The 12,971-nt window shown below is 39.4% G+C and overlaps 1 protein-coding gene across 3 annotated transcripts in view; it reads left to right on the plus strand.

Annotated features, from left to right (window-relative positions):
* LOC129722787 (sodium-dependent nutrient amino acid transporter 1-like) overlaps positions 1-2,398 on the plus strand; it is a 15,900-nt gene extending 13,502 nt beyond the window's left edge. For 2 of the 3 annotated variants that reach the window (XM_055676538.1, XM_055676539.1), the window contains 3 exons: positions 286-1,259; positions 1,320-1,584; positions 1,651-2,398. In XM_055676538.1, the coding sequence (XP_055532513.1) occupies positions 286-1,259; positions 1,320-1,584; positions 1,651-1,910 (1,499 nt within the window). In that variant the 3' untranslated portion in view covers positions 1,911-2,398. The remainder of the gene's footprint in view (positions 1-285; positions 1,260-1,319; positions 1,585-1,650) is intronic. The other variant, XM_055676540.1, reaches the window with a different exon arrangement.
* Positions 2,399-12,971: the final 10,573 nt, after the last annotated feature.

Consider the following 12,971-nt stretch of genomic DNA (forward strand, 5'->3'; position numbering starts at 1 on the left):
AACAAAATATCTTCGCTCAGAAAAAGGTTAGCCAAAATTTGCACATATTTTAAAACAAATCTGAGAAGTAAGAGTTGCTAAGTATGAAGCAAAACCAATCTAAGTCCACGAACATTCTGATAGTACGTAGATGTTGGAAATATAAATTTTTTCAACATTTTTTCTCAATTCAATTGTAGTTCTCGATTATTTTTTTATTTTAAACAACGTTTCCCTTCCAAGCAAAAACTTGTTCTGATTCTTTCCTAACCAAACACCGTTTCTTATATGTTTTTCCTCTTACAGGCATTGGAATCGGTCAAATGATCGCCATGTCGATTGTGATCTCGTACTACGCGGCCACGATAGCCGTCGCGATACGGTATTTCTTCGCATCCTTCGCTAGTGAGTTGCCATGGGCAAAGTGTGACCCCGCTTGGACCGACGTGAACTGCGTTGATTCCACTAGCCTAACTGGAAAGGCGAACTTCACTAACTCGACGCTTCCGGTAGAAACTTCGGCTGAGCTGTACTACACCCGGTCGGTCACCGGAGAGGCGTTCCTAGTTGGAAGTGAAATTGGACTACCCGATTGGAAGTTGGGACTGTGCCTGTTATTTATCTGGGTGTGCATGACATTTATGTTGATTAAAGGTATCCGCGGATCTGGCAAAATCTCCTACTTCCTAGCGCTGTTTCCGTACGTGGTGATGATCTTCTTTGCAGTGTATTGCTTTACGCTCGAGGGGGCCATGGACGGTTTGCTGTATTTCATTAAACCAGACTGGGAACAACTGCTAAATCCGACTGTTTGGAAGGAAGCTGTGTCTCAGTGTTTCTTCTCTCTATCGATCTGTTTCGGTGGAGTGATCGCGTATTCGTCGTTCAACAACTTCTCCAATAATATCTACCGGGACGCGATGATCATTTCATGGCTCGACACTTTCACATCGCTACTGTCCGGAGCGATCGTATTCGCCATCATCGGTCACTTGGGAGTAATCACCAATGAGACGGATTATACCAAGGTGGTCTATCCGGGAAGTGGTCTGACGTTCATCACCTATCCAGACGCTCTCGCCAAATTCGAACATGTACCGAATCTTTTCTCGTTGCTGTTTTTCTTCATGTTGTTTGTGTTGGGAATCGGTAGCAATACGGGAATCATTACAAGCGTTGTCACCGCCATTAGAGACGAGTTCCCGGGACTAAAGAACTGGAAGATCGTGCTGGTGATAAGCGTGCTTGGATTTACGTCTGGTTTGCTGTTCATAACACCTGTGAGTAAACATTTTTAATTTAAATTTTGAGTAAGTTTTCAATGATATTTTTCGTTTTAGTCTGCTTCCCGCCTAATCGATTACGTTGACTTCTATGGTGTGACGTTTGTTACCCTTACGTTGGCTGTGGCCGAATTGGTTTGCTTTTGCTGGATTTACGGTGTGCAGCGTATTTGTAACGATATCGAGTTTATGTTGGGTATCAAAACCAGCTTCTTGTGGCGTTGGTGCTGGAAGTATGTTACTCCAATGGTGATTGCGGTAATTTTGATAGTAACGTTCATAACCGGAAGTCAGCCGGCTGGATTTTCCATTGAATATCATGGTAAGTAAGGAAATCTTCTTGTTCCCGTGCGCACTGAAGATAACTGATATTATTTCCTATTCACAGTACTCGGATGGCTCATCTATGCCCTCGCCATAATACCGTTGCCCATCATGGCCATGTGGGCAATTGCGTTACAACCAAAGGGCTCAATCTGGCAGAAGATCATTTCCGCAAGCCGACCGTTGACCGACTGGGGTCCGGAAAGCCTTTCGCTGAAGAAAAAATACGACGACTTTGTTGACGATCGCGAGCGAGTTAGCTCGAGAAATGTTCTGCAGCGAGTGTTTTTCTCGCGTGAAAAAGTTTATTCTGTGAATATTTAGATTGTAATATGTGTTGTTTACGTAGTAGTTTCATCTGTGACGATTTCATTGTGATTTTAATATGTTTGATTTAACCCCAACTCGCATGTGCCTCAACAACGAACGGACAATCATATATAGTCAGTATGTAATAGTATTAACGTAGCGCAAGCACCTACCGTGAGCTCAGGAGAGGAAATGCTTTATTCTACTTAGTCCAAATCGGAACCGCACAACCCCATGACTGAATTAGTTCTCCCACGCTGAGCTATTTAGCATTAGCCTTAGGAACCAGTTGAGCATGAACAATTGATACGATAAATAGCCAGTAGTTCATCAAGATAGCGTAATGATCTGACACGAGGTTTCGCGAAACAACGCTAGTCCGGTCTGTTGCAGCTGTATCCGGACAAGCGTAATCTTTTATTTAAATTATCTCACCCTTAGATTGTAAATTTTTCAGATTTTTATCTTAGAAGTACAAGTGACGTGAATCGGCAATTGGATAACTGCTTGTTTCGAATTGTTTAATATTGAGAAATTATCCGTGTATTTGATGACTACCAACTACATTGAAATTTTGATATCGAGGGAAATTTTCTAGAGACAAGATGCAAAAAATAGACATAAAGTATTATTATTATTAATATTTGTTTATTAGGGAGTGATTTTAACCCTTTGGTCATTCATCACTCCTAAAAAGAGATCTTACAATTTTAAGAATCTACTATATACTAGAACTGATATATACTAGAGCTGATTCTAATCTTATATCTAAATAATATTGTTCGTAACTGACTAATTTTGTTTTGGTGAGAATCGTTGATCGGAGCCAGCAGATGATTCCGTACTGTTTTCTGTGGTTTTTCTTGACTTGTTTATACCTGGAAGTATGAGTAAAAAGACCCCTACCACACTGGTGGGGAAAGCGATTAGTTCTAAATTTGGTCTAGTAGGTCTGCGTCTTTGAGGAAGCAAAATATTTGCTCCTCCCTTGTTCTATCATTTGATAGAATATCCCGGATAGAGGATCCTTGTAGATAAGTTTCTCTTACCATTTGGTATTTAGGACAGTCTGTCAACACGTGCTCAACCGTTAGAATAACAGAGCAGATTTCGCAGATAGGCCTGCCTTTTCCTTTGAACAGCGAACCGTGCGTGAGCAAAGTGTGCCCTGTTCGCAAGCGCGATAGAATAATTTGTTCCCTTCTACTTGATCTATCCTCCCATCTCACAAAGTCGCCCTTTACTTTTCCAAGGAATAAGCTGCGATTGTGTCTCCACTCCGTCGTTACGCTTATAGCAATGTCGTTTTTTACCCCTTTAATAATGTCAGCACCTGGCACTTCACGGGTGAGAAGCCTACCTCGTCGGCCTAGGCAGGCTAATTGGTCGGCTTCTTCGTTTCCTGTAATCCCTACATGGCCAGGGACCAAACAGAGCACAGTATCGCCAAGGCAATCTTCAATTGCTTGTACCCATGGATGTGTAGATTTACCACTTTCAATTGCAGACAACACACTTGCTGAAAAGTGAAAACAACACGTGGGTTTTCATTGCATTCGTTAGTAATGGCAATTGCCGTGTGAATTGCTGCTGCTTCGGCTGAGAACACTGAATACGTTTTGGGTAGACGATAAAAGTAATCGCAGCTGTTTGTGGTTATCCCAATTCCAACCCTGTCTTCGTTTTTAGACCCATCGGTGAAAATAACCTTATAATGTTGGTATTTAGTCTGGAGAAGATGATTGAAGATTGCTTTGGCTTTCTCGGGGGGCTCACCAACGTTGTATGCTTTTTTGACGGACCAATCGACGGTTGGGACCTGGGAATGCCACTCTCTGTCCCAAACACGGTATACTCGTAATGTAGTTGGGGTAGAAGTATTGGGGTATCTTTGGATTACTGGTTGGACACTGACTGCTGTGGGATCAGAATGGCCGGTGGTTTTGCCCAAAAATCCCACTACCGATCGAACAATAGCGACTGCTATCGTGGCGTGGAATGGTAGAGCTGCTGCTTCGATACAGGCACTCGCAGCAGGCGTAGAAGGGAGGAGGCCTGAACAGTGCCTGATCATTCCATGATATGAGGGCCCTAGCATATTATTTAATGAATCAAAGTTTCTACTGGTAAGTTCTATTCCGTATAGTAACTATTGCCTACTTGGAGTAACGTTCGACGGTTGCCATGCTGGTGTCTTCTACTAATAACTTTAATTAGTTTAGATCTAGTTTTGACCTCTTTTTTAAGTATTTTAAAGTACGGTTCGAAGTTGAACTTTCTGTCCAAAGTGATTCTCAGAATTTTAATATTTTTGCGGTAGGTAAGTTCGGTATCTCTAATGTTGATAGTTCGCCTCCACGGACGGTGGCTTTTCAGGCAAATATGACTAAAGCAGCATTTTTCAAGGCTTAATTGGAATCCGACGCTTGAGGCCCATTTGTCGATAGCTTTAATGCTGGTCTGAAGTTTTTTCCGAATTCTGTAGGTACTTTTTCCTGTTACCACAAGGACAATGTCATCGGCATAAACCAACGGGTAAATTCCAGCAGGGAGAATGTCGAAAACATCGTTGATGGCAACAAGAAAGAGTATGACAGCTAGTACAGCACCCTGAGGCACTCCATTCTTTTCGATTTTGGTAGGAGACAGTGACCCTCCCACAGCAACTTCGAAAGTTCTATCTCCTAGAAACCCCTGGATAAACTTTCCCATGTTTCCCCTCAGTCCATGGTTATAGAGTTTTTCGAGAACCCGATGTTTCCAAACCCTGTTATATGCTTTGTTCAAGTCTAGAGCAGCAATGTCGACGTGATCTCCGTCTTGTAATGCTTGATCAATGATACTGCCAAGAGCTGTGAAATATGTACCAGTACCCTCGTTACTCGTTACTTTCCAAGAATGATACAAGTCGCCTGTTGATCATTTTTTCTGCTATTTTAGCCATGCAACTGGTCAGGCTAATAGGACGATAGTCGGAGGCGATGTGGGAAGATTTCCCCGGTTTAGGTAAGGGGACAATTATGCTACGGCGCCATTCAGCGGGGTACACCCTATTGGACCATCCTTCGTTAATAGTTTGTAGCAAAGCAACTTTGCCTTTCAGTGATAGATTGCGTAACATCGGGTAACCAATGTTATCTGGCCCAGCGGATTTCCCTTTCACGCTGCTTAGCGCGTATAGAAGTTCCATCATTGAAAATTGTTTGTTGTTATCTCTATCATTGTTATCATTCTCATTGAAATCAATTATATGAGCTTCTGTGGAAGCTTTTTCCCTTAAAAAGTTGAGGGAATAATTATCGTCAGAGAATAAATCATCGAAATAATTCGCTAAGATATCGGCAACTTCAACTGGCGAACTAGTGAAAGTTCCATCTTCTCTAGTAAGGGACATCCCTTTCTGTCGCCTTTTACCAGCTAACGAGTTAATACGACGCCAAGTGTCAGAAATTGAAACACTTGTGTCGATGCCATCGACATGCCATTTTCCCAGCTTGTGATTTTGGCATTTTTAATTACAGATCTACACTCATTACGAGCATTTTTGAATGCTGTTACTCTCTCAGTCAAAAGTGGATGATTGAAGGGGGTTTTCTTGAGTTTGCGTAATTTTTTCCTTCTGTTTCGAATAGCTTTTTCTACCTGAGGGTTCCACCAATAAACAGCTTTTTTACCTGGTATTTTCGAGGTACGGGGTATGTGTTCGTTGGCAGCTTGCAATATTATTGCCGTTAACTTTTCAAGAGATAAGACTTCGCCTGGTGTAATGACATTGTCAATGCTGATTGCAAAATTATCCCAATCAGCATTTTCATACCTCCATCGTTGACGGCGCGTTGTTGTGGGTGGGGGACTTTTGAGTTCCAAGATTATGGAAAAATGGTCACTACCGTAACTGTCATTGTTAGATTCCCAGGTGATTTTTGATATAATTTCAGCGGATGAAATCGATAGGTCAATGGCGGACCTTATCGACCCCCTGAGAAAAGTATTGGATCCATCATTAAGAATGACGCAACCGTTGTCCTCAACGAACTCTTAAATTATGATTCCTCTCCCATTGTCCCTGTTAGAACCCCAAATACTATGGTGTGCGTTAAAGTCACCGAGAATCACATAAGGTTTGGGAAGCTGTTTAATCAGATCGGTTAGTTGCCTTTGAAGATTATTGATACCTCTATTGGGTAGGTAGATACTTACAACGGTAACAGTAAAAGAGCCTTTAAGTCGAGCTGCAACAGCCAACAGTGTGCTGTCTATCGTGATAACATCATGTGGTTCGTCATTATGAATGGCCAATGCCACTGATTGGTAGCAGTTGTGACCAAATTTGTGCAACCATTTATATCGGCTGCCAGCCCAAGTTGTTGGGTCCTGATTTCTTTTAAGATGTGTTTCCTGAATAGGAAGGATGTTGCTAAGGGAGTCATCGGAAAGAGTCTTCGAGTGGTTTGTCGAAATTAAGTGTCTATTGCCTGCAATGTCATGTCTATTTGGAGATAAGTATAAGGTTGATGGGTCTTCAGAGTTCATAATCGATGATTGCTTACGTGAGAGTTCACATAGAAATTGCTCGCTGGGTTCGTCGCTTCAACGTTATGTTCACGAGAAAAATCATCCTTCAAATCAAATCATTCAAATCATCAAGTCTCTGAAAACAAGTTAGTGGCCGGGGACACCAAAATTCACAGGAATGGTTGAATAGTTATAACCTTTTATTTTTTTTCGTTTTGAGCATTTGGACTGCCTGCGTCGACCAGTGTTATTTTCTGCACACAAAACAAATTGATGCATGAATTTTAAATCATTTAAACTGCAAGTTTTTGTTTAAAATTGAATAATGCGTTATCATTACGGTGTTAACACATCGATACATAACAAATACCAAAATTCAGTTTTCTGGAAAATGAGAATAGATTCGCACTATTTAAAAGAGAGGGCTTTTAGTGACCTAAAAGCGAAGAGTCAAATTGTCAAATTGACGCAGACTATCTTTCTAGGGTTTGCCGATAGCTCACTCTACAAGTACAATTTAAAAAAAATGACGTATGACGAACTTGTGGTACTACAAGTTTGCCAAATAGTGCAATGCTCTAACTTTTATGCGTGAAGTGTGAGAGCCCATGTTCAGTGCGATATACAGCAAGTATTCGCGGTTAATAATGCTTAATGCTTGTTGAAATATCTCCGCTATTTCTTAACGAAAGCACTATCTGTTATTTTTACAAAACTGGTTTGTTAGTCGTTATCGCATCTATTTGATTAAGTTGTTTAAAAGAATAAAATCTATTATTTCATACTTTTTTAAATTTCAACCAAAGTTTAAGGTACATTGAAGAAAGTTGTCGGTGCTATGTTATAAATCTTTTCGTAGAAACCTTAGTCATATTCGTCATTGTATTGGACGTCGACGACCGTTTTCATTAGGCTAGGGCATGTTAGAGGTGCCTCGATGAAAGCTATGACAACACAACATTCACAAATATATATTTTCATATATTTTAACTCTTTCCCGCTCATGGTGACTCTAGAGCACCAAGAATTGTAATGACCATACTTCGGAAAAAAAATAAATTATTTTGAATTCTTTTTTTCTACAAAATCTTGCATTTCTAATGTACTTTCAACTTGGCATATCAAATGTCAGCTTGATTCAATGTTTGAACTGTTATCAAGAAAACTACAGAAGAAAGTCCGAATTTTACGATAAAAAATAATGTGTGTTTTTAGCAACTGTTTTTCTATGACATTCATTATTCGTTTTTATAATAAAAATAACTTTTACGTAGATCTATTGGTCATTGAGTGTAACGGTCCATAAAATTATCAATTTTTGTTCTTGTTTACTTGTTCCATAAGTTTTTAAATGGTACCTCAGAGCACCACTGGGCATACAGGAGACAAAAAATTCGATGGCCTTAAATAAACTATATATCTGATTTCATATTTTTGCTGGCCGTTCTTCTCACTACGTGGTGATTTCAGAAGGGGATGAATCAGAAGCTGATGAGATGGGTAGCGACATTGAAGATGAAGTCGCTATGTTTGCGATATATCCATTACCAGATGAAGTTCATGAGTATTTTTCCGAGACAAACGAGGCAGAAGCAGAGACACCAGCAAAACGGGCCAAGAAAGAAATGAAAGTTGGTCTAAAGGGTTTGAAAGCGGACCAAAAACGAAAACTTACCATTTCTGGGAAAAGCTGCAAGCCAAAATCTAGGTACATGACAACTCAGAGATGAAGAAAAGAGGAGAACTCGGATACGACATGCTCTTCATAATTCGTCCTTTCATCGATGCAGTGAGAGCCAATTTTCTAGCCTAGAAAATTCCTTACTCCATAAAAAATAAATCATCAAATAGTCATAAACTAAGTTTTTTTTCTGAAAACTACGTTGTTTACATTATTTTCTATAGTATTTGAATAAATACTTCAAAAATTTTTAGAAAATTTTTTTTCGTGTTTTTAAAAAAAGTCCCTGCTGTGCTCATAGGTGCTCTGGAGCACCATTTCAAAGTTCGCTTTTTCTTCAAAATTCAATGTTTTACAGTGATTCCAACTACCCTGCAAAGTATTTTGCCTAAATTGACCCGGAAAGCATTTTTAAATCATGAAAAACCTCGTGAGCGGAAGAGGGTTAATTCATTACTTTATCGCAAACTGGACGAAAATACGCGGGGAAAATTGTTTTATAAATAAGAATGACACTAAATAAGCCAGTCACTAGTTGTAACGATGTTGATGAAGCTTTACTCCGATTCAACTTGATTGTTCAAGCCGCTTTTTTGAGATTCACTCCACTTTTCAAGCCTCCACGAAAACCTATTTGGTCTAATGCTCAACTTCGTTCCTTGAAAAGAATTCGTGCAGCAGCTCTTCGAAAGTTTACTCGAAATCGAAATTCCACCACAAAAGCTATGTTCAACAGGGCTAGTGGCAACTACAGACGATATAATCGTCAACGATATGCTGAATATGTGCGAGGGCTTCAAGAGCGGTTACGTCAGTATCCAGCCAAATTCTGGTCGTTTGTGCGATCAAAGCACAAAGAGAATGGGTTACCTGCGACAACAAATAACGAAAATGTGGTGGCTTCTACCAACGCCGAGCCTTTGCTACCGTATTTAGTCCTCGTAACCATGCAGAGATTGATCCTCAATGCCTCGAAAACGTGCCTTTAGATGTAGTCGATTTGGATACTTTCCATATCTTCGAAGACATGCTGTTGAAAGCCTTACGCAAACTGAAATCTTCATTCACGCCTGGGCCGGATGGTGTTCCAACTGTTTTCATGAAGAAGTGCTCTCAGGATATTAAACCCCTTTTATGAAAATTCTGAACCTTTCGATGCAGCAAGCTCGGTTTCTTTCAGAATGGAAAAAATCGATTATGTTTCCGGTGTTCAAGAAAGGTAAAAAACAGTTTGTTGAAAATTATCGAGGCATAAAGTCCCTTTGTGCTGGTTCTAAAGCTCTTGAGCTAGTTGTTAGCGACTATATAATGTTCAACCACAGACTAACAGACATAAAACTTCGAACAAATTTTCAATAAAATCATCGTTTGGACGATTCCAGTACTTGACGTTAGTAACACTAGCACCATCTGCTGCCGTGTTCGCGGTGCGTCATGTATTTCGACATAAGCGCTAGCGTTACGGCATGTGTCAAATGGGGAACAACAAAATATGTATGAGATTGCATGACAGCGCCCCAAGCGGCGTTTTCGCGCGAAGACTGTTATTGGATTGGGAATTTGAAATGATCGTTTTTTGTGACGATGGAGCTAGGTTCCAGTGTTACGTCTGTTAGTTTGTGGTTCAACTGTCGCAGTTACATTTCTACGCAGCAACATGGATTCACGCCTGGTCGATCAGTTGACACGAATCTCATGAAGTTTACCTCTCTGTGCTTTGATGTAATTTCCCGAGGTAACCAAGTCGATGCAATTTATACCGATTTAAAGGCCGCCTTTGATCGTATCGACCATGACATAGCTCTAAAAAAGTTTAAAAAACTTGGGTTTTCTACTCGCCTTTGCAGCTGGCTGGAATCTTTCCTGAAACAGAAGAAATTACAGGTCAAAATTGGCACAACTCTCTCCCAGGAATTCACTAACTACTCCGGCGTGCCTCAAAGCAGCAATCTCGAGCCAATTATGTTTATTTTGTTCTTTAACGATGCCACGAACCTTTTCACAGGAAGTTACAAAGCTTGTGTATGCTGATGACTTTAAAATGTATGCCGAAGTAAAAAGTTTGGCTGATTGCGACACTCTACAGTCTCGTCTGGAGCAATTTGCTACGTGGTGTATTGTAAATCGAATGACCCGATGATCATGATAGCGTCGAAAAGTCTGTGACCATCTCATTTCACCACAAAGTTGGCCGCGAAGCCTACTATTATAACTACACGATCGCTGGACACTCGTTGGAGCGTGTTGAAACCGTAAAGATCTTGGTGTGTATCTAGATTCAGATCTATCCTTTCGACAGCATCAGCAATTTGTAATTGACAAAGCTAACCGACAGCTTGGCTTTTAATTCAAAATGGCCCAGGAGTTCGATGGCCCGCTATGCCTTCGATCACTGTATTTTGAGTTTGTACGGTCTCACTTGGAGTCTTCCGCCGTCATTTGGTCACCGTATCACGCAACTTGGATACGAAGAATTGAAAGCATTCAACGGAAGTTCGTCTGGTACGTCCTCAGGAATCTAAGGTGGCTCAACCCGTTCGACTTGCCTCCATATGCAGCCCGTTGTAAATTGCTGGGCATTACCACGATGAAGAAAAGACGAAAAGTCTCGAAAGCTGTTTTTGCTGCCAAACTGCTTTCAACTGAGACTGATTGCAGCTCACTGTTGGAACAGCTTAAGGGGTTATATACCTTTTTGGTCGAGAAAAATGAGGGAAGTTTGAATTTATTTTTAAGTGCATAGCACAATTTTCATTGCATCAAAGTGGTATTTTTCTGAAAGTACAGCTTATCAACAACAAGAAAATACGTTTGATTTTGAGATATACCAATTATTACTGGAGTAATGGCCGTGTTTCCGAAACGCTTTTTTTTTTGCAGAGGCTTGCGGTGATCCTGATAGAGACTCAGCGGATCAACCGACATCAAAAAACTCATATTATTTCCTTAGTTTAGAAGTGTGCCGGGTCCTTGAACGATCGCTTTTATGAGTATTTTGTTTTTAGTGCAAACGGGAACGTTTTGCCCAAAAAATGCACGTTTTGAGCGCAAAAAATTGCATTGAAAATTTTTTTGCGGCAAAATGTAACTGTATGTTTCAAAAAGCGATCGTTCAAGGACCGGCGAATTTAATAACGAAAATTTAAAAAAAAAGATGAAGGAAATCGGTTCAGTAGTTTTCCCGCAATCAGGATCACGGCAAAGTCATTTTCTGGAAAAAACTATTCCGAGATAATCGCGTGTAAAGTTTCAAGTTCCGGTGTTTTGAAAACTAAAAAGGTATATAACCCCTTAACGTCAGTGCGCATTCCAGGCGTCTGAGATCCAGAGCCGGCTTCCTCCGTCGCCCATTAGTCAGAACGGATTATCTCCTAAATTTTTAATGAATATTTTCATCTATTCGAATTTGGAGAGAGAGCTAAATTGTTCCGGCGGAAGCTGCTTCAAGAGACGATTGGAAAATGGATGTTCATCGAAAGTACCGTTCCCTGTAATCTTAATATGTTTATTTTTATTTTACAGTCTTGACTATGTTACATGACTTTCTGCTTAGAACTGAGGATATGTCACTTTTTATTGTTACTTATATTTGTTCTGTGTTAGACCTAAGTTTATATATATATATATATATGTTAAAAGATATGGGGTTTTTATGCCTAATTGTTGGCTTTTCCCATCACCCACATTTCATGTAAACCATTGTGTTGGATGAAATAAATAAATAAATAAATTTACTAACCGTTGTCATTTATATTCTGTTCCAAAAAAATAAACGCGAAATCCTCCATGGGGTAACATATATCAAGCATAAGCAAAGTGATGTCTCCGAAGTAAACTGGTCCGATCGTGATACAAAACAGGCCTTCGGGTTTCACCAATACATAGTTCTAACTTTGAAGCAAATATTTCGTATGAAAACTTTTTTTAAAATAGTAATATTTACGCAATCTGACTGATACCTTCTAAATATCATCAAAAAAATATTTTGATGATGCTGTGCTTATTCGATACAGTTTTTTATTCAATATTTGAGAAAGCTCGCATATTAAAAAAATTAATCGATCATGATACATTTTCTGACTGGTCTGATCATGATCATGATCATATCACGGTGGTAGTGAATGTTGACCAAAGTTGTAGTGTAACTGAAAAACAAAACCTTATTAAGCAACTAAAATGATTTTTTAGCTTGATACAGCTATTTTTTGAGTCAGTTGAGACATATGAGCGCAAAAACCGATTGTTTAACTTCACAAACCAGAAAAAACCTTACGGAAATAATGTATCCGATTTTTTTTTATTGCTAAAGTCAAATGTCAAACTCACATCATGGATTGGTCACTTGAAATGCTACAAGCTCCGAACAGTTTCATATTTAATTTTATATTTATGATATTTAATGATATGCATACTATCGAAAAAATCGACTGGGGCGTTTTCAATGTTTTTCACTATCTCCTATCGACAGCAGAAGACTCTCTACCGCATTCCAAATGCACGATTTCTATTATATTAGAAATCTAATCCAACAGTCCTTTTAAGCGCCACCAAATTATTCCAATATAAAATATTGTTTTTGATATTACTTCTGATGGTAGAACTGATTGAGCACCCAATGTTTAGTGTTCGATACTATTGTACTAATATACTCAATGAAAGCATTGCATTCTTACAAAACGATTGATTTTTAAGTTCCATCTAGCAACCAATATTCTAATGTGAAAATTGACTTAACAATGTGTTATGATGAGCTATGATGAAAATATAATTTGGAAAATTGGGGTTGCCAGCTCTACTCTTAAATTGTTATGTGAATTGCTAGAACTAGAGTGAAAAATTAAACAGTTGTTTTCAATTTTAAACTGTTTAGGATCAATAAT

This window comes from Wyeomyia smithii, chromosome 2, assembly GCF_029784165.1.
Source record: "Wyeomyia smithii strain HCP4-BCI-WySm-NY-G18 chromosome 2, ASM2978416v1, whole genome shotgun sequence".
Taxonomy (NCBI): Eukaryota; Metazoa; Arthropoda; class Insecta; order Diptera; family Culicidae; genus Wyeomyia; species Wyeomyia smithii.